The sequence below is a fragment of the Phocoena sinus genome, chromosome 9, assembly GCF_008692025.1.
Source record: "Phocoena sinus isolate mPhoSin1 chromosome 9, mPhoSin1.pri, whole genome shotgun sequence".
NCBI lineage: Eukaryota > Metazoa > Chordata > Mammalia > Artiodactyla > Phocoenidae > Phocoena > Phocoena sinus.
This window is the reverse complement of record NC_045771.1, coordinates 100,056,920-100,083,138: the sequence shown is the minus strand read 5'-3', so window position 1 is coordinate 100,083,138 and position 26,219 is coordinate 100,056,920. Positions and strand designations below refer to the sequence as shown.

The window sequence follows — 26,219 nt, the reverse complement described above, 5'->3', positions numbered from 1 at the left end:
GTGGCAGGGGTCGGGGGGCCCTCGGCCCCTCCCCGAGCACTGAAATGCAGGAGGCTGACTTGCAGTCACACATTGACCTTTATGCCTCCTCCAGGTGGCTAAGGGTTGGTCAGAGGTCTGAGGGTGCACACATGAGGGCTACAACAGGAGGGATCGGAGCTAGGGCCGGTGTGGGGCAATTCTTACTCCAGAAGCAGGCACGGATGGGCTGGGGCAGAAAGAAGGAAAGACAGTAGGAACAGGCCACCATGGTTACTTTCCCTAAACCGTATCAACTGAGGTGCACACCGGGGCCAGCAGACAAGAGTGAGCCACGTGGAAGGACACGCAGTGTCTGTTGGATGTTTTCACCTCTTCCTTCACATACTTAGACGGGGGCTTGGTTGTCCCTATCTCCACTGCCCAGAGCCCAGGCAGAGGGATAGAGAAATGGGGAGCACAGAGCAGGTTCCAGAAAGACTGCTACCAAAATTGTCATGACCCACTCTGACTTTGGTCATAAACTCTTAAGTTCACTGTTCCCAAGGGTCACTGAAGCTACAGACACTGTCCCTTAAAGCCAAGAGGAAAAGGAAAAAAAGGCCAGTGCACAAGGAGCCCTCTAGATGCCCCTGCTCAGACCCACCCCCGCAGACTGGCAGTGCCATACTCCTTGGGCAGAGGTCACTGAGAGGCTGGCCCTGGGCAGGCTTGGCTCAGTGTCTTCTGTTGGGGGTCAAGGACCAGGCTGGCTGGGAGGACTTGGGAAGCTGTTGGAAGCACGTCTGGAGATCACCAGGTTATTGCTGCATTTGGGGCAACAGAGGCCGAGCCACCCAAGCCAGAGGGAGCCCGAGGGCCTGCCCTCATCAGGGGGATCCCATTCCTAGAAAAGTGCCGTACACAACCCTCACGCCGCCTCTGCCAGCAACGAGGAAGTCGCGTCTGGGAGGGGAAGGGAAGCACAGCCCCTGGCCTCGGCCAGCAGTCGGGGCCCTTTACTCAATTAGCTCCACGTAGTTGGCGGGAAACATGCCAAAGTGGCCGTCCGGCCCGTAGCCACGCCACCAGCCTTCGTCGATCACCTCAATGCCCGTGATGAGGTTCTCAGGGTCAAAGGAGATCTCGGTCTCGTCGGCTGCAAAGAAGGTGAGCCCAGATGCGGTGCTGAGGGCCCCGGGCCAGCCGGCCCTCAGTCTGTGCTGACGCTGCTCCTGGAGCCACTCCCCCAGCACACACCTTCCTGCGGGGCCCGGCCCTGGGCTCACTGTCCCAGCGAAAGGCTGGAGCACAGCACTTCCACACATCAGCCTGCTCCCTGAGGCCTCTACCCAGGGTCAGCAGGGGCACCGGCATCCAGGCCTGGCCCCTCTTCTCTGGTCGCACTTTCCGGCACTAGGACAAGGTGGGCAACTGGGATTCACACCAGTGGACAGCAAGTAGCTGCCCGCAGCATGTGGGGAGGCCTGAGCTGTGCAGGGCACCCACCCACTCTCCCTTCGCACCCTCCTGCCTTCACTTCTGACACGCCCCGGGGCTCTCCCCTTGAGGGAGTCCGCAAATCCTGTCTCCTGATCTTGGGCCCTGTGGTTTGAGGTGGCAGGGCTGCAGCACATTACCTGCCTGGTAGTCATACAGGGCCCGGGCACAGAGCCCTTTCCCACTCAGCCCCGGGTAGTGGTCAATGCGCTCAGAGCTGGTATCTTGCTGCTGCACCTGCCCACGGATGGGAAAGAAGAAGAGAAGTCTGGGATCGTGGTTACCCAGATTCAACCCTGCCTGTGACCAGGGCTCACGGCAGACTCGGGGGGGGGGGCACACGGGGCACGGGATGCTCCAAAATTAAACAAGGTAATTCACAGGTAGGGAGCCACGGAATGGGTACGGCCAAGGAGCGCATTTCCGGGCACATGGGCCCTTCACACATCTGCCCTGCTGCAGAGAACCCACCACTGGAGGCTCCTCATAGAGGGTTTCCTGCTCTGGGGGCTCCTCGTACACGGCCTCCTCTTCCGCTGGCACCGAGCACGGAGGGGCACTGGGCACCGGCTCCTCACGGAGATCTGCATGGGAGGACACAGCCCACTCTGACCCAGGGGAGGGGAGAGGACATGCCACGTCTCCCTCCCAGCCCCAACTCCCCACAGGGCAGCCGAGAGCCTTGCCTGCCCTGGGCCTTGAGGTGGCGTGAGCTGACTCTCTGCTGAGGGGGGTCTCCGGTTGGGTGAGCTGCTTCTGCAGGAAGGGGCTCCTCAGCTTGCCTGCAAACCAACGGTAAACATCGAAGACATCACACTGCTGGAAAGGGGGAAGAGCCGGGTCCTCTCTGTCCCTTCTGTGCCCTGTGTTGCCCAGAGGGTGGACCTGTTCTGGGACAGTGGCTGTCATACAGGGAGCGGACAGGGACATGCAGCAGCTGCAGCAATACCACCCGCTGTGCACACAGCTCACACACACACACATCGTACACTCCAAGCAGCCCCTTGGGGGCCACGTGCAGTGCTGGAGAGCTGACCAGCAGTGCAGTCTGATATAGCCTTTGGGGGCCAGAGAGGTGACTGATGCAGGCCCCTGAGACCCAGCTAACAGCCCAACGTTGGGGGATTTACAGGGCCGGGGCTGGAGGGTGTCCACTCTAGAGCCACACACGGCCCCTCTTGTCCCACCACGTCAAGAGCAGGAAGGGGACACCCAGGTCCCCGGCTCCCGTGCAAGAAGCAACCCTCATGAGCACGGGCTCTCCTTACTCATCCCTTTCACCTTCTGATACATCTGTCACTAAGTCAGGGGGCCCTGCCCTGGGACCCCAGGCTCCCCTTCAGCCTTCCCCTGCCTCATAGCTGGGCGCAGAGTGAAGTCTCACCTGGCTGGGGGCTGGAGATGGGCGTGGTGGACACGGCCCTCTCTTTCTGCTTGAAAATCTCCCGTGGGTGTGCTCGCTGTGGACAGACAGGCTCCTGAAGGAGCGCGCACAGAGCCGGCAGTGAATGAGGATCCGGGAGCCATCGGCCTGCCTGGCTCCCTGCAGCTGTGCAGGGGGTCAGGAAGCAAAACACCAAAGCTGAGGGGCTCACAGGCCTCTTCCAGCATCAGGCGGAGGTCCATGCCGGGCTGAGCTTCTGCCCTTGGCTCTCCTCTCCACTGACGGCCCTGACACACCACGTGTCCCACGTTCTAATCTGCCCCAGCAGGCTGCAGGCCCCTCCCAGTAAGCGCCTCCCTCAGGCCCGCTGGGTGGGGTGTGTGCATCTGGAGGGACCCACAGGGCCACCATGGCTCACAGCAGGCAGCCTGTGCACCTGTCCCAGACGAGCCTCAGCTGATCGGGGACCCCCGCGCGTCACTCTGGCCCTCAAGACTCACCTGCTCCTCTCCGCTCCTCGAAAGCACTTCCTGCTGCTCACACTTCCTGCTGAGAGGGGCAGAGGCAAGAGATGCAGCCCGGCCTCGGCCCACCCTCCCCTGCCCTGGGGGATAGCCCTCGGGAGGGGAGAGGAGGTGGGGGCAGCGCCGCTGCACCTGTGGGGCCCGGCCTCGCCGCCCTGCTGCTGGTGGCGCTGCTCCCGGAGGGCGGCCTCGCGCAGCTCCCGCTCTCGGCGCTCCTGCTCCAGCCGCTGCCGCTCCTCCTCTGCCCGCCTCTTCTCCTCCAGCCTGCGGTTCTCCTCCTCCTTCTGCGGGGAGAGGCGCAGGCGGCTGCCCCCTCAGCCTCGGCGCTGCCGGCAGCATGGACCCGCCCAGGCAGCCCGCACGGGCCGCGGTCAAGCGTGGGCTCTACAGCAACACTCGCTGCCTGGCCTTGTTCCCTAACACCTCTGACCCCTAGTTCAACCATCTGCGAGTGGGTGCTACCAGGGACATCTGATCTAGTAGCTTATTGTAGGAAAAACCGAGACACAGCGAGTAAACCACTTCCTCCTGTCTGCTGCATACAGGACCAGACCAAATGCCAGCTCTCATCCTCATGCCCTGGGCGGCACTTACCTCTGCCTTGGCCCAGAAGCTGTCTTTGCCAACCCTTTTGATCTCAGACACGGCGTTGGTCTTCTGGTACACAGAGCCCTGAGGCGGACAGAGAATTCACTACAGGGTCATCGACAGGAGCATAGCACGCAGGTAAGAACGGTTAGGATGGCACCCGGCAGAGGGAGTGGCGCCTGGCCCGGTGACCCATAAGCAGACTGATACCAAGAGGGCCTGAAAGGCCCTGGAAACCGCAAGTGGGGAAGCTCAACCCCAGACAACACTGGAGGAGTCTCTGGCTGCACCAGGCCCCTGTGGATGGAAGCCAAGGCAGGAACGGCCCCTTGGCCTGCCTGAGATTCCTGGAGGCGGGGCAGTTCTGAGGCAGGCCTCTGGACAGGGGCCCTCAGACAGCTGACTGCCATGGCAGCACCCACAGGGTCTCCAAGAACCCCAGCTCCCATCCCGCACCGGACCACAGGCCCACAGGCGTCCGTCCGCCCACAACTCAGAGGGGCCTGCCCTGTCCACCACCAGAAGTTTCTCCAAAGCAACCACCATCCAGGGCGGCACAGGACACTCTGGGGCCACGGCCTGGAGGGTGGATGGAACTTCCCCGCAGAGAACCTCTGCGCACACACAAGAGGCTCTGGAACTACCAGGCAGGGTCAAAGGCCACGCCTCATGCCCACCGGCACCCACCTCACCAGCAGGCAGCTCTTGCTCCTGTCAGGCCGGGGTCACCACCTGCACCTCAGTCTGGCTCCAGGACCGGAAGCCAGGCAGGAGGAGCCCAGCCCCCGAGGGAGAAAGCGCTGAGGGCGGGCCGAATCGGTCTGCAGCTAGAACCGCGCACTCCTGTCCGGCCACCTCAGGCCCACACAGCACTCACCACCGGGGCCTGGGGGCCCATGTCATGGAAGCGGCTGCTCTCTCCGTGGAAGGTGTAGTTGGCCCCGGAGGCCCTGGCCACCTTCTGCATGATCCACTCGGGCTCCACGTCCTCCTCGGCCCTGGCGTTGACGGTCACGTGGGCCCCCTGCAGCAGGAGTGACACTTAATGAAGAAGCAGCACTGCAATCCCAGGAGAAGACAGGCCGCACACCTCGGCCTGCACAGTGCAACGGCTGCACCGCGCTCAGGGTCGGGAGACCCTGCCAGGAACCAAGGCACGCTCTCCCCGAGGCCTCAGAAAAACCAGCTGAGGGAAACCCATCGCTCTTGTCCCAGCCTGCGTGGGAGGCCCTTGCCCTCCACGGTGTGGCCTGTCCTGTGCTGCTGTAAGACAGCCCCGGCATTAAAGGGCTTCTTTCTAGTGAATGAAATCCAACCTTAAAAGTCACCTGGAAACAAGCACATTTTCTACAAAAAGCAAGTTACTGATTTCTTCTTGAGAAGTTACAACTATGACCTTGTTGTTACTAAATACCAATAAGCTTGGGACCTTCCCTTTCAGCTCCTAGATGGAGAAACTGAGGTGCATCTGAAGAAGCGTTGGCAGAACCAGAAAACAAAGTCCTGAGCCTCCTTGCCAGTAACCAAAGAAATGCAAAGAGTAAGCTGACAAGTGAACAACAAACGCTTTTTGATACAAAATGCTTCTGAAGTTAAACAAGGTTCCATTATATGATGACTGAAATAAATACGTGCAGAAATGGACCACAAAGAATGCGTTAAAGGGAACATGCACGTTGAGGTTGAGAGCAGAAGCAGCTTTCCTTCTCGTCCAAATCCTCCTAGTACTGCTAGAAGTTTGTACTCATAAAACAAATGCAGCCCAAGGCCTAGCCCCGCCCCAAGACCAGCTCCAGCAGGGCCTCCTCAAGGTCCTTCGTCCTTCCTTCCCGCTGAAGCCAGCTTGCAGGTGGCTCTGGCTACCTCCTGGGCAAGAGGAGAGCAGCCTCTGGCTATGCCCTGAAGTCCAGACAGAGCATCGGGATGTGAGGCACACTTCCGACTCTGGCTGTGATTCCCGCTCACTCACACCCTGGAACCTAGGGACCTGGTGGACTCTGTGAGGCCCTGTACGGAGCAGCCCTCACCTTCAGGAAGCTGGCCATGGTGCTGACGTGGTTGGCGCACGCTCCCTTCCGCACGTCATTCACACCCTCGCCGGTCTGCAACACAGCACACCCAGCATGACCCGCCAATTCCTCAGTGTGACCCAGGTCTCCCCCCAAAGCCACTGCCCACTCCAGGGACTCAGCAGTTTCCCTGTGTCCCGGGAAAGAGCAAACCACAACCCCAAAGCAGAGGACACGGTGAGCCCCCATACCTCCGAGTCAGGGAGGTTCTAGGAGCAGGACGGTCGCCAGTGTCCACTGTGGGGCGTTGCCTTAGAATTCCCTAGTCCCCACCCAGGGGGCTCCACTTCACTAGAGCCCCTGTCCTATACTCCCAGTGTCCTCCCAGCCCTAATCCAGGCACTCTGCTCCCTCAGGATGACTACCCTGAAGGGGACAAGAACATGAGTGCCCTGTGATTGCGTGGAGTCCATTCACAGGAGTCGTTCTGGGCTGGAACAGTGAATTCTGCACTAGCAAGGCCCTAGGTATTCTTTGGGCCACACTGAATTAATCCACTGTTCTGTTCATTCACCAGATTCAAGCTGTTCTAAAATCAGGTCCTCTTCCACTCCACTCACAAAAGGCAAAGCACGAAGGAAGAAAAGGGAGTTTTTCCAGGTCACACCTAGGTGAGAACTCAGAAGCCCTCAAGTTCCACATACCCAGTTGATGAGGACAAACTTAGGCAGGCCGGAGTTTGGGTCCTTCACTCTGCAGAAGGCGTACATCACCTTCCCACTGTTGAGCTCCTCCACCATTTCCTCCAGGCCCCCCTCTGCAGCAGTCACAAGGAGAGTCAGGGGCAGGCCAGGCACCGCACGCCCACCCTGGCACCTAGTCCATCAGGAAAGGGAACCCCAGCTGCCTCTAAACCAGGGTTCTCAGCCCCATCTGCGTCTGAACCAGATTCCTAGGCCTACCCGCACTAAGCTGACTTATGAGAACTGGATGAGACCCAGGATCTGCATTTGTGAAAAGCACCTCGGCCCCGCTCACCACAACGAGAGAAGCCCCTAAGAAGCAATGAAGACGAAGGAAGGAAGGGAGGGAGGGAGGGAGGGAGGAAGGAAAGGCACCTCAGGTGATTTTTTAAGCCACACTAGTCTAAAAACCACTCCTGTAAACCCACACGTAATTCTGGAAGTAAAAATGTCATTTATGCTACAAACCAGGCAGGCACCAGACCTCCAAATGGAGGGGCTCTGCAACAATTTTACCATTGCCTGGACTCCACAAACCGCCCTGGAATAACAGGGCCTGATGTGAGTCACCCTGCCCTTACCCATGTCTGCTCAGACTCCAGGGCCACCCAGAGGGTCCCAAGCAGATGTTAACTCTCCGCCATATAGGGCCTCAGCTCTTAGACTCTCTGAGTGCGGATAAGGGAGTGATGGGGCATAGAAATGAGCCACGCTATGCCGTTCTCCCCTGACACCCAGGCTGTGAGCCCCAGCATGTACTAGAGTTTTGGGTTCTCATCAGGTGTCCCAAACCTCCTCAGACCGTGAGAAGGACCTGGATCAGGTATTTTAGCTACAGGGCTCCAGGGAACCTGGGGCAGTCCTGAGGCCCTGCTCTGGGCTCTTACAGCAGAGCCTGTGAATACCACTGAGGATGGTGGTATGAAACTCAGCTGAGCTCTGCAATCCTCAGTCCCCTATGGCATCACACTGCACCTGAGACCACTGTCAGTGGCAGTCCTTCTAGAAAGAGGACCATTAAGGAGAAGCACTCGAAAGAGGGAGACGTTTTCTACCAACAAGTCACCAGAACCATTCATGGGGCAAGCAGAGAACATGCTAGTGAACATGCACTGAACAGTGAAGCCGTGTCACTCAGGTCAGGTGAGCTGGCCTTGAGAACGAGGAGTTAGGGGTATCAGGTGGGGGGCCTGCAGTTTCTACCCCTCTGCCCAGCACTGGCCAAGAGCCTGTTCTTCCCGAGGCACTTCCTATCACCCCGTATTTGAGTAGCACTTTTCCAGGTCACCCTGTCCCAGTGGACCATGTGCACTGATGTGACCTCTCCTGGGTGAGGGTGTGCCCAGCAGGAAGAGGAGAGAGGGAAGGATGTGTCCACACCTTCTCCACCACCAGCACCCGGCTCTGTGGGACTGTTACCCTCCCAGCTGCAGCCCAGGGCTAAGGATGCAGCACAGGCCAGGCCTTGGGCTGCCTGCAAGCTGGAGAGGGCTGGCCTATTTCCCATCTCAGCTCTTCCAACTACAACACAGACAGAGAGCAGCGCTGCCTCGCACCACCAGGCAGAGAGAGCCAAGGAGAAGGTATTTTCACTTAGAAACATCTGAAACCCAAAGCTGGCCAGAAGGAGCTGTGAGTGCCGGGGAGCCCACACTGCTCAGTGGGAGCCTCTGTCCTGCCTGGCTGGCTGCAGCCGGCCCCATCAGGGCACCAGGGAATTCCTGAACATTGAATGAAACTGACGTGGGGGAGGCTCACCCTTAGCCAGGGGAGGTGTCACTGCAGTCACGCCACACGCAGGGGACACCTGTGCACCCTGAGTGCCCTTCCTCCCGCTGTGGCGGCTGAAATGCCAGCAGAGATGGAGCAGTGACGTCACGACTCCCTCCCCTCCACGCGCCTCACCCTCCCTCCCGGGCTTCTGCCTCCTGATGGTCCATAAGAGCCCATCTGCTTCCTCGCTTATCATACTCACCCCCAGTGCCAGCCACACGGATGTCATTGCTGTTGCCTTCGTAGGTAAAGAGGGCCCTGAAACAAAACACAAACAGGCTCTACCACCATCTGCGCTCACTGTCCCCACCAAGGCTTCACGCTGCGCCCCAAAGAGCTCAGCCTGGCAGTAACCCTGTAGGCTGACCCCGACCCCACTCTGAACTACAAGGCGGGACCTCAGTAGGCCGCTGGGCCTCCCAGAGCTGAGCCTTCTCAGCTGCAGCCGGCCTGTCGTGAGGACAAGCCTATGGAGACGGGGAGCATACATCCATCCGGAAGAAAACTAAGCTGTGAAGTTTTATGGCAAGCTTCTACACATTTACGTGTGAAACACCCACCTAGCTACCACGTGTGTACATTTGAACAAACAAAAGATGCCTACATATTCCTGAAACCAAAGCACCCCAAGGAGAAGCAGGAAGGAGAAACACGTGCATTTTCAATGACCCTGTGTATATCTGTGGTCTTCCGGAAAGCCTCAAGGGTTGCTGGAGCAGGTCTGTCTGGCCTGAGGCCCTTCCAGCACACACAGGCTTTTATCGGTTGCATATGGCACTGGAAACCACAGGGGCCATGACTCAACACGCAGTCAGGCTCCTCACAAGACAGGCTCCCTGGCTGGGCACGTGCTGTATCTAGCAGAGCCTTAGGTCTCCACAGGTGACCCTGGGTCACACCGCCCTTCTCCTGTAAGCCTAATTATTCATAAGAACTCTGGTAAAGATGTGGCCTTATAAATTATGGTAAATTGTATTAAATCTGGCCCACGGAAGGTCCCTTGACCAGAACAAAGGTCACTCAAAGAGAACATCTTAGAAGAGGCGGCTTCTGTGCAGTCCACATGAAGCCCAGACATCTGCATGAACTCTGCAGCAGCTCAGCTCCAGGGAGTGCTGGCGGACCACAAGGTGAGGGTGCTAACCCATCAGACAGCAAGTCAAAGGCAAAACCCGGTCTGGGGTATCATCACCCCACGCTCCACGGCACAGGCCTGCTGAGGCGCGCCGGACAGAAGCTCCAGGGTCAACAGCCTGACAGGAGCCATGTCAACTTCCACTCAGCTTCCCCAGGGCCTCGCTAATGCCACTGGGCAGAGCTGCCTGAGCCTGAGAAAGTCAGAAGAAATTAGACCCAGGTCCAGAGATCTGGCTGGGAGGGAGGACAGACTGCCAGGAAAGAACCACTGCTTCCCAGCAGAGGGGAGAGTGCAGAAGGAGAGAAACACTCAGAAAAACAGGGAAAAGGAAGGCTGGGTGGTGGCAGACATCCAGACTCTGGTGGCCAGAGTCCTGACCAGCCTTCCTCCCGGAGGAAAGAAGCCCCTGGCTGCACAAGACAGGGGCACCGGACAAGCAGCAAGAAACGGAGGTGGCCGCTCAGCTTAGCTTTTCCAAGAAGGGATCCAGCAGCTAGCAAAGGCCACGCTCCGTGCCTGCCACCTACCCCTCTGACTTCATGCCCCTCCACCCTGGGCTCCAGCCTAAGCCACCTTCCTGAATGTTCCCGGTTCAGAGGCTCATACCACATTCAAACAACCCTACTTTCAAACCAACATGAAAAAAAAAATGGTGTGTTGGCTTGTGCAGGCACATAGCACAAGGAGTATGGGGCACTGGGCACCTTATAATCCAGTCACTTCCCCAAAACCTAATCTGAGACCCTGCTGCTTGCTAGCGATGGGAATGCAGCTACAAATAATCCCTAAGAGGCCCTGCCCATGGAACTTACTTTCTAATGGGAGAGAAACAAAACATACACACACACACACACACACACACACACACGCACACACACACATACACACCAGATAGTGCCAGATACTGTCAGATAGTGCAGTGGGAGCAGGAACTGAGCAAACATGCCACAATCTAGGGGAAGAACCACCTGGGGGAACCAGGAGAAAGAGCCGGTATGGAGAGTTGATGCTGTGGCTGCTCTCCAGCCCACCTGGCTCCAGGGCCTGGCCCGGGGCACCCACTCTGCATGAGAAACGTGTTATGACCCGTCGAACCGGAGACCACCTGTTCTTGCTCTGATATCCTCTGCCACTTTTTCCGCACCGCTCTCAGTACCCCTACATCAGGGACAGAGATGGGGACCACCCCACCCTTTCTGGTGAAGAGCAAAGGTGACAAGAAAACCAGTGAGGGTGTCTGGTGCATGCCTGAAGGCAGTCAACCAGGGAGATGGGAAAATGTACTGCAGCCAGGGAGACAGGAATCCAGAAAGGCCTCTCCAAAAAGGCAACATCAGAGCTGAGAAAGGAAGTTTGGGGAGCCCCCTAGGATGATGTGGAAAGGCGCTCCAGGCAGAGGAAGCAGAATGAACAAGAGCTATGAGGAGAAAACAGCTTTGCAAGTTTAAGGAAAAGAAAGAAAGCTAGAGTGGTGGTAAACAGGTGTGACCATAGCACGGTAAACAGGAGGGGCGGTCAGGAGCCTGTCGGCCATGGCAAAGAGTCCAGGCTGTTTCTGATGCAACAGGAAGCCACTGCAGAGCTTAAGCAGGGAAGTGACATGGGTCTAGATATTTTTTCAGCTAGTGAATGGAGACCTGCCCACATCGACGTGGCCCCAGAGATTCTGCAGACCCAGGCAGCTGGTGTCCTGAAGCTCTTCCCTAAAAGGCCTGGGGGTGAAGGAATGGCAAGGCAACAATGCCCTCAGTGTCACAACAGTACAGTGTACAAAAGCCACTCTGTGCTGGGCACCAGGGAAAGTAGACACGAGAAAGCAGTAGCACCTGACAAGTGGAGAGAGCCACAGTAGCTCAGCCACGCCCAGCGGGCCCCTCCCTTGGCAACGGGAAAAGGCTCCCACCCCAAAAGCTGGTCACCTCACTCGATCGTACTCAGCATACTTTTTGGAAGTACAAGTTCTCAAAACTGGTCAGTGAACACACTTTAAACAAAAAGGAAGGTAACAGATAATTACCATGCAAAAAACAACCCTAGCTGCAGGACAGACAGCAGGCCCTATGTGTGGGCTGCCCAGGGCTCTCCCAGAGACTTCAGATCCAGGCTTCCAGTACTACAAAGCCCCTAACACCGACAACCTAGGAAAGGATGTCACTGGGAGGTGGACGGAAGATGGGACCTTTTCCTAAACACATAACCAGCATCGTCCTTTCCTTCAACTCCCCATAGCTCAGGAATATTAAGAATATTCTTCTTGGAGAAAGCGAGGTTCTCGAATACACATTCACAGGGAACCAGGGACTTAAAACCCCTCCACCTTCCTGCCTGACATCTCCAAAGCAAGGCTGCCAGACCACCCTTAAAGGGCCATCCCTGAACACAGAGTTTGGAAGAAGCCGGGCGTAGCTTCCGCTTTCTCAGGGAGGGCTGTGGAAGGCCCCTTTGTCCACGGAAGTCCCCGGGCAAGAAAGGAGAACCTGGCGAAGCCCTCAAGCACAGCCAGGCACAGGATGCATCAACGAGGCCCGTACGGCCGAGACCGGAGGCCAGCGGAGGGAAAGGGCTGGGGACTCACCGGACCCCCACCCCCACGCCGGGTTTAACCTGCCCACGCACGGTGGGGCAAGGGGTGACAGGGTGGGGACCGCCACCCCCCCGGGGTGTGGCGCAGGTGCGGGGCAGACAGGGCTCCGCGCCCCCTGGCTCCCCAGCCCCAGCCCGCTCCCGGCCCGCCCCCGGCCCGCCCCTGGCCGCCTCGGCGCCCACCAGTCGGTCGGGGACTTCTCGTTGACCACTTGCTCGTAGGCCTCCTGCAGCGCCGGCCCGTTCCGGCTCAGGTTCACAGCCATGGCCGACACTGCGGTGCCCCAGCCTCCGCCGCCGCTTCCGGGCCCGGGCAGCCCAACGCCCCGCCCGTCGGCCGGAAGCCCCGCCCCGACAGCCGGAAGCGGAAGCGGTGCAGGCGGGGCCCGGGTGAGCTGGCGAGTGCTGGCTAGGCGTCTAGAGGGCTGCTGGGGAGTTGGGGCCCGCGTGCTGGTCGCGGTCTGTAGACAGCTGGACGAGGGGGTGGAGGGAGGGCGCGGCCTTCTGCGCGTTCCCGTGCTCTTTCCCGCCGAGCCCGGGCGCGCCTTGTGGGTCCGGCGGAGGGACCCCACCCAGCCCCCTGTTCGCTACACTCACGGAGCACCGTGCATTTTATTCTTAAACTCTTGTTGCAGTTAAAGCACTTGCTTGAGAATCCTGGATTCATGACAGGCACGGGATCCCCCGATCCTCTGTGTGGACCCTCAAAAGAAATTTTATCTATGAATGAAGCAGGCATGAATTAATGAGAAGAATAAAAATGAACACTAAGTGATGGTCACACTGCCACAAACCTAACTCAAAGTGCTGTCGTGTTTCTTTGACCTCACCTGCATTTTCTAGTGAGGTAGAGGATGCGGTGGCGGAGGAGAGATGAGAACCTGCCCCGTGCTGGTCCTGTTAACCCAACCAAACTTGGGTCCACTGGCCCCAGTGCAGTAAAGCCAATCTACTGACATGAAGTCGTGGTGAAGGAAAAGTGCAGCATTTATTGCAGGGCGCCAAAGCAAGGAGTCCTGGCAGCTAGCGCTCAAAAGATCTGAGCTCCCCCCGCTGGCTTTCAGGGAAAGGTTTCTAAAGATAGGGTGAGGCAAGGGGGCTGAGGGGTGTGTGATCAGCTCGTGGACATTCTTCTGATTGGTTGGTGGTGAGGTAACCGGTAATCAACATCGTCAACCTTCTGGTTCCAAGCAGTCTAGGTTGTGGGCGGCACGCAGTCAACTTCTTCCACCTAGTGGGGGCTTCAGTATCTGCAAAAAATAGCTCAAGGATATGGCTCCAAATAATATCTATAGCCTTTGAGGAGGCAGTAAAGGGCCTTGACTTTGTTTAGTGGCTGAACTATTATTATTTTGTCTTGCTTGACTGTTTTCCTTTGTTTCTGCATTTTCTCACTTCTCTGATTAAATTTATTCGTTGGAACTTAGGGAAGGCCTAGAAGGCTAAAGTTTTTCTAAAGACAAGAGGCAGGCAGAGGACATGGTGGCAGGGACGGGGTGTCTGCTCTGGGAAGGCCCCATAGGGTCCTGCTCCGTCATGGTCCTGGTTCTTTCCACGCCCTGGCTGACTGATGGAAGGGGTCCACCATGCCTCAGCCTGCACCTGACTATGACTGACCTACCTGGAGGGAAACAGAGACACATGCCCGGCCCACAGCAGCTCACAGCTTCCTTCTCTGCCCTAGAGAACTCCCCCACTTCCCTAAAATTCAGATCCACAGTCCCATAGCCCCTTAGAATTCCATGCTTTGGAATTCAGAGTCGTTCAGCTTTCAGAAAATGTCGCATATACCCTTTATACTCTATAGACTCTACCACAGGAACCCGAGCAGAGTCTGGTAATCAAACGTGTTCATTTTTCTGCAGTGACGTCTGAAAAATCAGTCAAGTGGGTTATAGAAAGACTCTAAATAGCCTCATGGCAGTTCAGGTCAGATTTTGCTGACAAATCAGTTACCAAAATCTTAAGGTCTTGGGGTCTGGACTGTGCATTTAAGGGCTTGTAAACCTTATTTGGGCACAAATACTTTTCATTTGTTATGCCATTTTCATTGCTGTTCACATCACTGTTGCTTGTCTTACAGGCAGAAACTCTGACATCTCTCTGATGGACAGAGCAGTTACCTGGTCCCACCCTGGGGAAACCTTCGGTCCTGGCCAAATACTCCTCGCCTTCAGCAGCTCTGTCTGCGGTCCTGCTCACTCCCCAACCACCCTGGATCTTCTTCAGTGTACAGGTCTCCTCGTTTCTCCACTTTGACTTCGCTAATGTGTTTGCCTCGGAAAAATGAACTCTAGTAAATGGAGGCCTCCCAGCTCTCCCGATTTCTAGTCTATTTTTTGTCTTCAGTAACATCTCTGCTGTCATGTTTTTCCTCAGACTTGGCCTTCAGGTGACTTTCTGATCCGCCCCAGTCCCTTTGCCTCCATATTCCAGGGGAGTTCAACCCACAGACACTCGTATTGTTCTTGTTTCTTATTTTCTTTGGCTCCACGTGTCTTTGTTTTCTCTTCTTTCTCTGGGAATGTTCCTATTTAAACACGTCCTAATTACCAGTTTCCTTCATCTACTTGGTTGCCAGTCCCCAGCCTGGGGGCCCTGGATCCCTAAGGCCTACTAGGGAGCACTTTTCAACACTTCAGTCAACTGGGGGTGGCCCTACCTTGCCTGAATCAGGCTGTGCAGACTAAAGAGGCAGGTCTCTTTGTCTTGGCACTAGATCAGCTCAGTGTGGTGACCAGGTCCATGCATACTGATGAGGGAAGAGCAGGGAGACCCAGGCTCCACTGAAAGAAGGCTGAGGGGGTCCCTGGTGTGGGAGGTGGGGACATTAGGATTCCACTTCCTGCTGTAGCGTGTGGTAGCCTATTTCAGCTTGACAGATCAGGGAAGGACTCCCAGAGGTAACACAGGAGCAGAGACTGGATATGGGGGTGGGAGGGTGGGGGACGCAGCTGTGGAAGATCTGGAGAGAAGTGTTCCAGGCAGGGGGAACAAGAGGTGCTGGAGCTCTGAGGTGGGAGGCCAGAGAAGAAGAGAGGGAAGGAGGCATGGGTGCGGGTTGGATCCTGTAGGACCCTGTGGGTCAGGGGGGAGCACTTTATTCTTAGGTGTGATGGAATCCCTGGAGGGCTTTAGACAGAGAGGATGTAACCTAGGGATGTTTTTATGTTTATTTATTTATTGGCTGCTCCGGGTCTTAGTTGTGGCACGCGGGATCTTCATTGCCACATGTAGGATCTTTGTTATGGCATGTGGGATCTTTCTTAGTTGTGGCATGTGGGTTCTTAGTTGCGGCATGCAGGATCTAGTTCCCTGACGAGAGATCGAATCCGGGCCCCCGCTGCATTGGGAGCATGGAGTCTTAACCACTAGACCACCAGGGAAGTCCCTGATCTAGGGATGTTTTTAAAATGTCCCTCTGGGGACTTCCCTGGTGGTGCAGTGGTTAAGAATCCACCTGCCAATGCAGGGGACACGGGTTTGATCCCTGGTCCGGGAAGATCCCATATGCCGCAGAGCAACTAAGCCCGTGCACCACAACTACTGAGCCTGTGCTCTAGAGCCTGCGAGCCACAACTACTGAGCCTGCGTGCCTAGAGCCCTGGCTCCGCAACAAAAGAAGCCACCGCAATGAGAAGCCCGCGTACTGCAACGAAGAGCAGCCCCCGCTCGCTGCAATTAGAGAAAGCCTGTGCGCAGCAACCGAGACCCAACACAGCCATAAATAAATAAATAAATTTATTTTTAAAAAAATGTCCCTCTGGCTGCTGTGTGTAGATCCTGTCCACGCCCCTCTCCCTCCCACTCCTGCTTTTCCTGAGTTCCTATTTCCTTTTGGCCATCTCCCTCTTGTTGGTTTTTCCTTGGTTTGAGAATGTGAGATGTCTCCACAGGTCATTCCTAGGACTCTTCTCTCTTCTCCTTAGCAAATTGCTCTGTCATTCACACAAGCCTGTATACTCTTCTTGCATGTTGATAGACTCAGATCTTCTTTACTTCTTGATGCTCTCCTGGTGCGTTAGGATAACAGATCCAGGGCATGAGAGCAGGGCTCCAAATGGTCAGTGTCCTTCACACTCTGAGGGCAGCTGTGTCCTGAAGGCATCTGGGCCCAAGTGTGGAGGGACCATGCTGGTAAACGCCTTCCGGAGCCCACTGCCTAGAAGGAGTCAACAACGTTAAGAAAAAGAATTGCCACAGCAGTGTCCCACAGGGTTTCCACCTATTTGAGCTGCTGTAACAAAACACCACAGACTGGGTGGCTTACAAAAACTGAAATTCATTTCTCACAGTTCTAGAGGCTGGAAGTCCAAGATCAGGGCACTGGTAGATCTGGTATCTGGTGAGAGCCCACTGCCTGGTTCATAGATGGCCGTCACGTGTCCTCACGTGGTGGAAAGGGCAAAGGAGCTCTCTGGGGGCGTCCTGTATAAGCACCCTAATGCCATTCACGAGGGCTCCACTGTTAGGACCTAATCACCTCCCAAAGGCCCCACCTCCTAATGTCATTACCTTGGGGGTTAAGATTTCAACATAGGAGTTTTGAGGGGACACAATCATTCAGACCACAGCCATCAGTAGGAAAGCACAGGTGTTTATTCAAAGTCTTCCTCCACAGAAGTGTCAATTAGCAAGAAAAGCATTTTCTTAAAAACCACCAAGATTACATCTCTCTGATCCAGCCACACACAGCCACATTACTACAGAGTTAGAGAAATGAAATCGTTGCTTTTCCTGCCCTAAAAAGAAAACTTTTTTTTTTTTTTTGTGGTACACGGGCCTCTCACTGCTGTGGCCTCTCCCGTTGCGGAGCACAGGCTCCAGACGCGCAGGCTCAGCGGCCACGGCTCACGGGCCCAGCCGCTCCGCGGCATGTGGGATCTTCCTGTACCGGGGCACGAACCCGTGTCCCCTGCATCGGCAGGTGGACTCTCAACCACTGTGCCACCAGGGAAGCCCCTTTGCCGACATTTTAAACCCAAAGATGTCAATAGGTTCTGTTAGTCCCTCCTGTTTCAGGCTGAAGGCATCCTGGGCCTGCATGCTGGACATACACACATATATATTTTGGCTACACCACGCGGCATACAGGATCTTAGTTCCCACACCAGGGACTGAACCCGTGGTCCGTGCAGAGTCCTAACCCCTGGACCGCCAGGGAATTCCCACTGCTGGACATTTGACACGGAACTTTCAACTTTCCTCAGAAGGGTAGCCAGCCTTAAATCCCTTGCTTCTGCCACCCTCAACTTTATGGCGCATGCCTCCATCCGCATCCTTGTTTCTGGAGCTGTTGGATCATTTTGCCCATTGAGCACTGCTGACCTTCTTTCTTGTGCCCTAGCCAGGCCATTATTGCTCCCGAGAACAAACTCTCTGAGGCCAGGCTGGGCCCAGGCCTAATGGCACTTCTTTCTTCACGTGGATAGAGGGCTAGATAGATGCAGCTTTGTGCCTGTGTCCTTGCCCCTAACAGGTCTCTGGTCCAGTGACGGTGCTTGTTTCCCTGGGGGTCTAGGGTGTGAAATGGCTTTACACACCAGCTTATATGAAGTGTGCCATCCACTCAGTATGAACATTTGTATTCATCCTGTCACTCCTCTGCCTTCAGTGATTCTCCGGCAAGGTCAGCCCTGTGATTCCATTTACCCTAGTGTCCTGGTGACCCCTTGGCTCCCAGAAGGTAACAGGGCCCCAGTTTGGGAAGGGCCATGTGCGGAAGTATCCCCAGGTGCTGAGTCAGCTCCCAGAATATGCTGGAACCCAGCCTCTGTTGAAGGGCTCCCTTTGCCTGCAGGACCCTCTCCCCCGTCCATCCATTAGACCTGACCCTATTCCCACCCCCTTCCTGAGGCCTGTGGGCTTCCCCCCCGTGACTAGGCCCTTGAGCTGTTGCGGTTATGGGGGTGGGCAGCAGGGGTGAGAGGCAGGCTCCAACAGGGCATTTCTGTCATTACCTCCCAAAGGGGAGCCCAGCCAAGCCCCTGCACCCCGAGAGAAGCTCTGTGGTAGGGAGCTGGATGCACCAAGTGGGCCTCTCTGAAGGGTGAGAATTGGGAGTCTGGGAGAAGTGGGGTGGAGATGGGATAAGGAGACTTTTTTTAAAGGAAAGTCAAGAAGCCACTATTTGGTCTGATAGGGGTTTTGCAGATTTTCTATAGCTTTTTGGTTTTGTTTTTAATAAAATCTCTCTGGCAACAGAATAGAAACCCCGGTGGTGGTCATGATGAGGCCAGCAGACGGGCCGGGGGAGAACACCAGACCTGAGGGGCGAGCGTTGCCTGCCTGCGTGGCACCAGGCTGCTGTCTTGCGGGTGCTGGCGAGATAGGCTGGGACCTGGGACTCGGGACCCTTTCCTGGAGTGCTTGCACCTGGACAAACGTCTCCTCTCCTCAAGCAACAGAATACAAAGAAACTCGAAGGGACTAAAAAATAACTGCATACGTGCGCAGGTGGGGTCCGTTATGAGCAGTAAGATACAAAAAGGCCAAAACCCACTTGCCATTTCTGAGGTGCGCGGAGCAAAAGCGGGGGGCTGCACATGATCCCCGCACACAGCACCGGCAAGGGGGTGTGCAGATCACCGAAGCCACCCCTGCACGCCCACTCCGGCTCGGGGAGCGGGCAAGCGCACCTGTTACTTGTTCTCACTCCCACCTGCTGCCGCTCAAGTCCCACTAAAGCCTTGCTGCAATTTCTTGTCTGGTCTCTTATCAATTTCTATTGATTAAACAGTCCAAGGACCCAGGTTGGTAACCCTGGGAAGCCATCCTCCGTTTCTCAGAGGACCAGCTTTCACGGCTAGATCTAATCCTCATTCAATCCTCAGCCAGCGCTGCCAGGGAGGAAGCATGTGTCACAGCGAGAAGAGCTGGAGGAACAGGGGCACAGGAGGGATGGGCAGGCGAGGGCGGGAGGGACGGGTGGCCTATGTTGCTCTCAAGGCTTTCTCAGCCTCCGCCAGGACAGGCATCGGGCCAGGAGTTCTGCAGACCAGTCCCATAAGCACCTCTCTGGAACTCCAGGAGACTGTCTCCTGAATTTCAGAGACAGAAACCTGCCCGTCCTTGAGCATCTGCAGTCGGGTGGTGTGGGACCCCACGGTGCTGACGCACAGCTCAGCTGTGAGCTGCCAGGCCGTTGGGCATTGGTGTTCTGGTGTGTTCATCCCTTGTCGGGAGACTGACCCTGTGCCGTGTTCTTGGAACTCTTGGGTCTTCCCGTAGCCTGACGCAGGATCAAGATCTCGGCACCGTCCTGCAAGCTGAGACACTTGCGGCCGGAGCTACGTCATTTGTTCATGTTGGATCAATTGCTTAAGGTCATGCATCTCCACGATATCCCTGGTCCACAGAGAAGAAAATGTATCACTCCCGCCGTTAGCTTTTCAGAGCTGCTGTCCAGTTACTGACCTGGGACTCGCCTTGGAAACATGATATGTGTACCTGTGGCTTACGCGGGAGCTGCCTGCACCACAGTGCATTTTAAAATAAGGTTTTCGACCTAAGATGCCTGTCCTTCAGACTGACCTGAACCCTGGAAGCCATGAAAAGCAAGTTTCCAATGGGGACAGAGTCCAGGGAATTTGCCAGGGACAGGCCTGTGGAGCGTCACTGTGGTGGCCTGTCCAAGGGCTCTGGCAGGTACAGAGCGCGACTCAAGTGAGCGAAGAGTGAATGGTTATTTATACTGGGGATCCCAAAGGGATAATTTTACTTTTTCTACTACAGATCTCCAACAGGGAGAGCAGGCTTGGGGAAATTTTGACTGGACTGAGAAAATTCATCAGCTTGTTGGGAGTCATAAGCCATTACACTGGAAAGGCTGAAATATGGCACCAACTTGGGCCTGGAGGTCTCTTCTCTGAGCCTCTGACTTGTCTCTGAAACGTGAATCTACCTTCCCGTGCTTTGTTACGCGTGGTTCAAGGAGCACTGTGACCCCTGTCTGAAGTGGCAGAGCCGTGTGATGACAGTGTTCCCAGGGGACACCTAACGTTTATCATTTTGTTTAGGTAAAGACCGAAGGGGTAGCAAAGACACGAAAATTAAAAGGGCCACCCTCACCATGGTAACAGGCAGGGAACGGGGCCCATGGAACACAGAAAGCAGCCTTGCTGTGGTAACAGAGGATCCTAAGTGGGGATCCCCATAAGGTAGATGCAGACCAGGCTCAGACTGCTGCTTGCTTTGCTAAGGAAGCGGTGGTAACTAATCCCGGCACTCTCCCGGCAGTTTCTGGAGCAGAGGAGCCTCCCGTGGTCACCGATTGTTTGCTGATCCCCAGCTGCAAGGTCTGTAGGCTTCCTTCCAAACTCCACAGGCCTGGCCATCTGGTTGCAGCATTTAAGTGTTTCTCTACCCCCTGGTCCTACTCACCCAGACACTATTTTCATAGGGCTGTTCTGGGAGTGGACCAGCTTTGAAACGCCCTTAGGAAAGACCAGGCCAAATTTGACATTAGAGGTTTGAAGTCCCTCAGTTTTCCTCCCTCTCTTTGGAGGTTTAATTAGACTAGCCCCTTTCCTACCCTTCTCCTCACTAACCTAATCTCAAACCTTTGAACTCTGAAGGCAAGTCTTAAAATGTGTTGCATCAGAAACTTAAGAGAGGAGGCCAGTTACCTGACAGGCTACCTGTTAAAAGTTTCCATATCTTCTCTTCTGCCTGGAAAAAAAAAAAGAGACTTCAATGTCAGTTATCATTTAGGGTTATGAGTGAATTACATTTTAATTTACATTTAACAGTCCCCCTCTCTCCCTGTGTCTGGTCAGTGACTGGCTTACACTTGGACTTCATGGAGGCTCTGAACGGGAGGAGGTAGGGGTGATAAAAACCTCATCGGGTAGAAAAGCATAACCCAAATCTTTCCAGGTTTCATAATTTTGCTCTTGCTTCTACAAGGACAGTCATCTCTCATGGCGTGTTATGTGCTTTATACCCCTTTATATCTTCTATCTACCGCTGCTCGGTGTGAGGGGAGAGGGCCAGCAAGTGGCACTGCCGAGGAAGGCTGGTGGGAGCTGTGGGGTAAGGCCTCCACTTCCCAGTGACTCTGTTCCCAATTCCCAGGAACTCCTGGGATGAGTGGAGACTCCTCGGGATGTGGTTTGCAGCAGACGGGATGTGAGGGAAGCCTGCCCGCTCTGCCCTGAGCACCCGAGCTGGCACTGAATTCTAAAAGGCCAAGAGTACGTGGTAAGGGGCCACGCTGAGGCCCCCTGTGTATCCCCTCCGTGAGCGATGCCGCCTGAGTGAGGCCGGGCAGGGGAGGCGCACAGGTCCCCCCAAGAGGTGAGCAGTGAGTCGGGGTGGCAGGACAGATTCCAATGTAGCCAGGAAGGCTGCAGATCATAACAGTGACCGCTGATCTGGCATCAAAGACATGACGCTGTCAAAACCACGATGGCTGAGAGTGGTACCAACATGCTGTGGTTGGGGAAAGTGGGCAAGCAGCGTCTGTTTGCAGAAGACATGATGCTCTGTGGGTGGCTCGGCCAGCACCTCAGCTCAGCTTCTCTTGGACAACGTCACCCGTAAAACCTCTGAGGCACTTACATAGCATATTTCTGTGTTCACTCTCTCGCTAGTCTGTTGTACCTGGAAGAGAAAAGCAGAGGGGGTGACACCCTCGTGCATAATGGTCACTTCCTTTCAATGTGGAGCAGAGAACAGAACTGGTACAGGGGCAATGCTGCTGATTCCAGTCAAATACCGAGGACTGATGGACGAATGCAATAAAGGCTGCCCGGAGCGGGAACGTGCCATTCACGGCCGTAAACCCCTAGCCTGGTGAGTCCTGAGGGTTCTTCACAGCTGTCTGCTGGGGAAGATTTAATAGTGCAAAGAACCTCCTCCCTCCGTCTCTCCCGTCCTACAACATGGATGAGGAAGAGATACACAGAGGTCAGCGTGGAACAGCCCTGGCTGTCCAGCAGGTGGGCTCCAGGAATCTGGCCACCAGAGTGTGAGTCAGTGCCACTCTTGGCAGCATGGAGCAGGTCTGGTGCCCATTGAGAGTATGTGCGTTTATCCTCATTACTGTAATGAAATCTGGTGCCATGACACTGTAAGAGAGATTTGTAATCAGAGGAGGCAATGAAAACAACCACTCTGGGTATATCTAAAATATATCATAGTCAGTGTTGAAATAACTTACTGCCCTGCACGGTCCTGGATGAGCTGGGCTCCCTCCCCAAACCTGAACAGGATACAGGAGGGGGCACCCGGAGGAGTAGACCCCCAACCCATTCCCTGCTGGGTACTTGAGCTAGACACCGGGACTGACACCATCTGCCCCAAAGTAGTGTGCTCTGAGGGGCAACAAGAAGGACGGTGGCAAGGACTCGGAAGTCTCCTTGAAAAATGGAGCTCTTAGGCTGGGTGGCGCATACGTGGGCATCCGTTATATTATTATCTACAATATTTTACATGCCTGAAATAGTTTATAATAAAATAGTGGGGGTTTTGCCTGTTTTTTTTTTAAAAAAACAACTTACTTCACAATATGAGGAGAGGAAGCTGTGTGTATGGGAGGCTTATCATCTATTACCAAATGATTTCTTCCAGGACGGGTCAAACTTCCAAAGCGTCTCAGGCACTAAGTATCTGTCTTATCCCCCAAAATCTCCTAGAAAGAAGATCACGCAGTCTTGCCAGACCCCCCTCAGAGTCAGAAAATTCTTGCCAAAACGTCAGTCTACTTTATCTTGTTCTCCTGTGGAAAGGAGATTTTTTTTTTTTTTTTTTTTTTTTTTTTTGGGATACGCGGGCCTCTCACTGTTGTGGCCTCTCCCGTTGCGGAGCACAGGCTCCAGACGCGCAGGCTCAGCGTCCATGGCTCACGGGCCCAGCCGCTCCGCGGCATGTGGGATCTTCCCGGACTGGGGCACGAGCCTGTGTCCCCTGCATCGGCAGGCGGACTCTCAACCACTGCGCCACCAGGGGAGCCCCGAAAGGAGATTTTAAAAAGACAGAAACACCCTCTTCTCTTGTAGGAGACAGGACTTTTTAGCTTACACCTCTCCAACTCACAGGGCTTACTGCAGTCTTTTAATAATAGGCGCTGTTTTCTCTTTGTCCTTGGGCAGGCAGTCAGGAATCCTGAAAATGCCTAAGAGACATACAGGACTACATCCTGTTTATTTTAAGAAAGATTAGCAGCAGCTTATACTCTCATGAAGGAGGTAAGATGGAAGATTCCTACCTTACAAGACACGGCAGCATCTCTCAACAGGGAAAGGGGCGAGGGAGTACATTCAAGACCATGAAACACGCCTTGCAACCAAACCCCTTGGAATAACAGTCATACTCAAGAGAGTTATTTTAGCATCTGCCCGCCTCTGCCCAGCACACCCCAGTCTCCCCTGCTAAAAGCTGGCAAGGTCTCCGGGATCCTAACCACATTTAACCATGATTTAAAATACGGAGGCACCAGATGGCCTCTGGTGGCAATGCCCAGGAAGAGCTGCGGCTGAGAAGCCCGATGGGGCCTCTTCCCACGGCTTCGATATAACGTGCACACACGGGGTAAGGGGTCTGATTCCAACTAAGCCATCAAGGTCAACCTTGGGGCAGTACGACATATCACAAACCCTGAGATCGGGGGCCCTGAGACAGACTCAAGACTTTTGCGCATGTCTTGCTAAAACGCAAAGCCTTAGTTCACCCTGAGGAAACATCACACAAACCCCAAATGAGGGACCTCTGACAATATAACTGATCAATGCCTCGCAAGAGCATCAAGGTCATGAAAGACCAGGGGAAACGGGGGCCCTGCTACAGACCGTGGAGATGCAGGAGACAAGCCAATAAATGCAGTGTGGGGTCCTAGAACACAAGGGTGACAGCAGTGAAAACTGGTAAAAAAAAGTAAGGCCGTCAGTTTAGTTCAGAGTATCGTGGCCAACACTGATTTCCTGGATTTGATACTTGTACTACAGTAACGTAAGATGTTGACTTAGGGAAAGCTGGACAGGGATATATGGAAACTCTGTACTATTTTTGCAACTGTTCTCTAAGTCTAAAATTAATTCAAAATAAAAAGTTAAAAAAGAAATAGGCCGACACATCTGGGTTCAAGTCCCACCCTCCACTATGAGCAACGCCATTTTCAGGAAATGACGTGCCCATTTAAAGCCTCCGTTTTCTCATTCACAACCAGAACCGACAATTTTATTTTAAAGATAAGAATAAAAATATATATTGGTGTATGAAGAAAAATCCTGGAGGAGTGTATACAGGGCCATCAGTGGCGATCTCCTCTGGGGATAGATTTATAAGGAGACTGATTTCCAACTGTATGTTAGTTCTCCAAATGTTCTAATTTTAAAATAACCAATTTTTATCGATTTTCCAATCAGAAAAATAAAAATATGTTAAAAGTGATGTGGGGCTTCCCTGGTGGCGCAGTGGTTGAGAGTCCACCTGCCGATGCAGGGGACGCGGGTTCGTGCCCCGGTCTGGGAAGATCCCACATGCCGCGGAGCGGCTGGGCCCGTGAGCCATGGACGCTGAGCCTGCGCGTCCAGAGCCTGTGCTCCGCAACGGGAGAGGCCACAACAGTGAGAGGCCCGCGTACCGCAAAAAAAAAAAAAAAAAAAAAAAGTGACGTGAATCACATACACATCACTGCCGTGTGACCACATCTGGCCTGCCGCCTCTCCTGTTGGCTCCATCTTGGAAGCCTCCAGAATCTGCCTCTTCTGCCTGCCCTCGTGCCACCTGCCCTGCCTTCACAACCAGCCCGGCCCCCACTCCACCTCTCCGCACCACAGCAAGCCACAGACCCCATGCCATGGGCCACCCCTCTGGCATCCTCCCGGCCCCCAAACACAGGCTTGTCCCCCTGTTCCCTGTGGGCCCTCCCATGCTCAGGGCGATACCCCTGCTATCTGCCCTCACTGTCATGTCCCACTTTCCTGCTCTGTGCTTCTCCTCTGCGTGGCCCAGCTCTCATACTAAATGTCCCCCACAGAGGACTGTGAGTCTCATGAGGGTAGGACTCCTCTGGGTGCAGGAAGGAGGTGACTTGCCAGGGCCCCAGACCAGGGTCTCTCCACCTGCAGACATTGAGGGCCGTCCTATGCAATCCAGGGTGCTGAGTGGCATTCCTGGCCTCCACCCACTAGATACTAGAGGCACCTCTCCTCTCCCCACCTCCCACCTCAGGCTTTAACTACCACAAATATCCCAGGACATTGCCCAATGTCCCTGGGACAGGGGCTGAGAAGCCCTGTCCTAGACTGAAAGGGACTGCAGAGAAGGGAACTGGAGCCTGAGACATGTCCCAACTCAGCCACCCTACAAGCAGCACCCCCGAAACCACGGCTTCAGGAGGAAGCCCTCACCACCCCGGCCTTGCTCACAAGAGGAATGGATTCTGAAAGTCCAGTGTTTAACTCCTGGGAGGCCGTACCCATGGTGGTGGATGAGGGCCCTTGGGAGGAGTCCCAGGTGCAGCTTTCTGTACCAGTGACTTTATCACACGCTGTCCCTGTCCCGTCCTTACCTTCCGGGGCTTGAAAGGATAATCTGTAGGAAAGTGGATGGTCAGGAAGAAAACACCTCCTTGGTAAGGACTGTCATTCTGGAGGATGAGACACCGAAAGTGGATTAGTGCATTTCTGAGCGCGTACAGCGCAACAAGCGAAGCGAGGGGTGCCCTCGGCAGCTGCTACCTACCGGGCCCACGATGGTGGCCTGCCAGTGGAACAGCGCAAGACAAAAGAGAGACGGGAAACTGAGACTCCCTGACAAACACGTCTCTCCACCAAAGAGGAGCTGCTCTGCTCAGAGGGTGCCATTCACGCAAGCCTGCCCTCACTTCTGACACCAAACGCCCCTGCAGGGGGTTCTGTAATTTGACTAGACTCCAGACTCATGAAAGGCTTTTGTACTCACAGCTCCAGTTTATCACAGGGAAGAGCTCACGGGGACAGTCCAGGAGGGGTCCAAATGCAGAGCTTCCACCGTCCTCCTCCTTGGAGTCCTGGCACTGATGTGTGACAGCACACA

At 55.0% G+C, this 26,219-nt stretch overlaps 1 protein-coding gene and 1 long non-coding RNA gene across 6 annotated transcripts; both read right to left on the bottom strand.

Moving 5' to 3' along the window:
• Positions 1-59: 59 nt before the first annotated feature.
• DBNL (drebrin like) lies at positions 60-12,537 on the bottom strand. Of its 5 annotated transcripts, none has more exons than XM_032642981.1 (13): positions 12,384-12,537; positions 8,682-8,737; positions 6,668-6,780; positions 5,982-6,056; positions 4,832-4,978; positions 3,961-4,038; positions 3,499-3,650; positions 3,343-3,391; positions 2,843-2,936; positions 2,145-2,240; positions 1,930-2,042; positions 1,599-1,695; positions 60-1,117 (listed from the first exon to the last, which is right to left on the bottom strand). In XM_032642981.1, exons 1-13 carry the CDS (start codon positions 12,464-12,466, stop codon positions 978-980), a joined length of 1,293 nt encoding a protein of 430 aa, XP_032498872.1. In that variant the 5' UTR covers positions 12,467-12,537; the 3' UTR covers positions 60-977. The 5 variants fall into 5 exon arrangements, with proteins under 5 accessions (XP_032498872.1, XP_032498874.1, XP_032498873.1 ...); XM_032642983.1 differs by having other exon boundaries at positions 2,843-2,918; XM_032642982.1 differs by having other exon boundaries at positions 3,343-3,388.
• A 4,601-nt stretch (positions 12,538-17,138) lies between these two features.
• Positions 17,139-26,000, bottom strand: LOC116759886. Its single transcript, XR_004351561.1, has 4 exons — positions 25,714-26,000; positions 21,762-21,803; positions 20,828-20,870; positions 17,139-19,547 (listed from the first exon to the last, which is right to left on the bottom strand). It is a non-coding gene; the product is annotated as an uncharacterized LOC116759886 (long non-coding RNA).
• Positions 26,001-26,219: the final 219 nt, after the last annotated feature.

What these genes read in the sequence shown, in the direction of transcription:
- DBNL (XM_032642981.1), bottom strand. Translation starts at nt 12,466, where the DNA reads ATGGCTGTGAACCTGAGCCGGAACGGGCCGGCGCTGCAGGAGGCCTAC. An exon ending in TGGGCCCCCAGGCCCCGGTG is followed by an intron (nt 4,039 to 4,831) that starts GTGAGTGCTGTG and finishes TGTCCGCCTCAG; the next exon opens with GGCTCTGTGTACCAGAAGAC. An exon ending in GCTTCTGGGCCAAGGCAGAG is followed by an intron (nt 3,651 to 3,960) that starts GTAAGTGCCGCC and finishes CTCTCCCCGCAG; the next exon opens with AAGGAGGAGGAGAACCGCAG.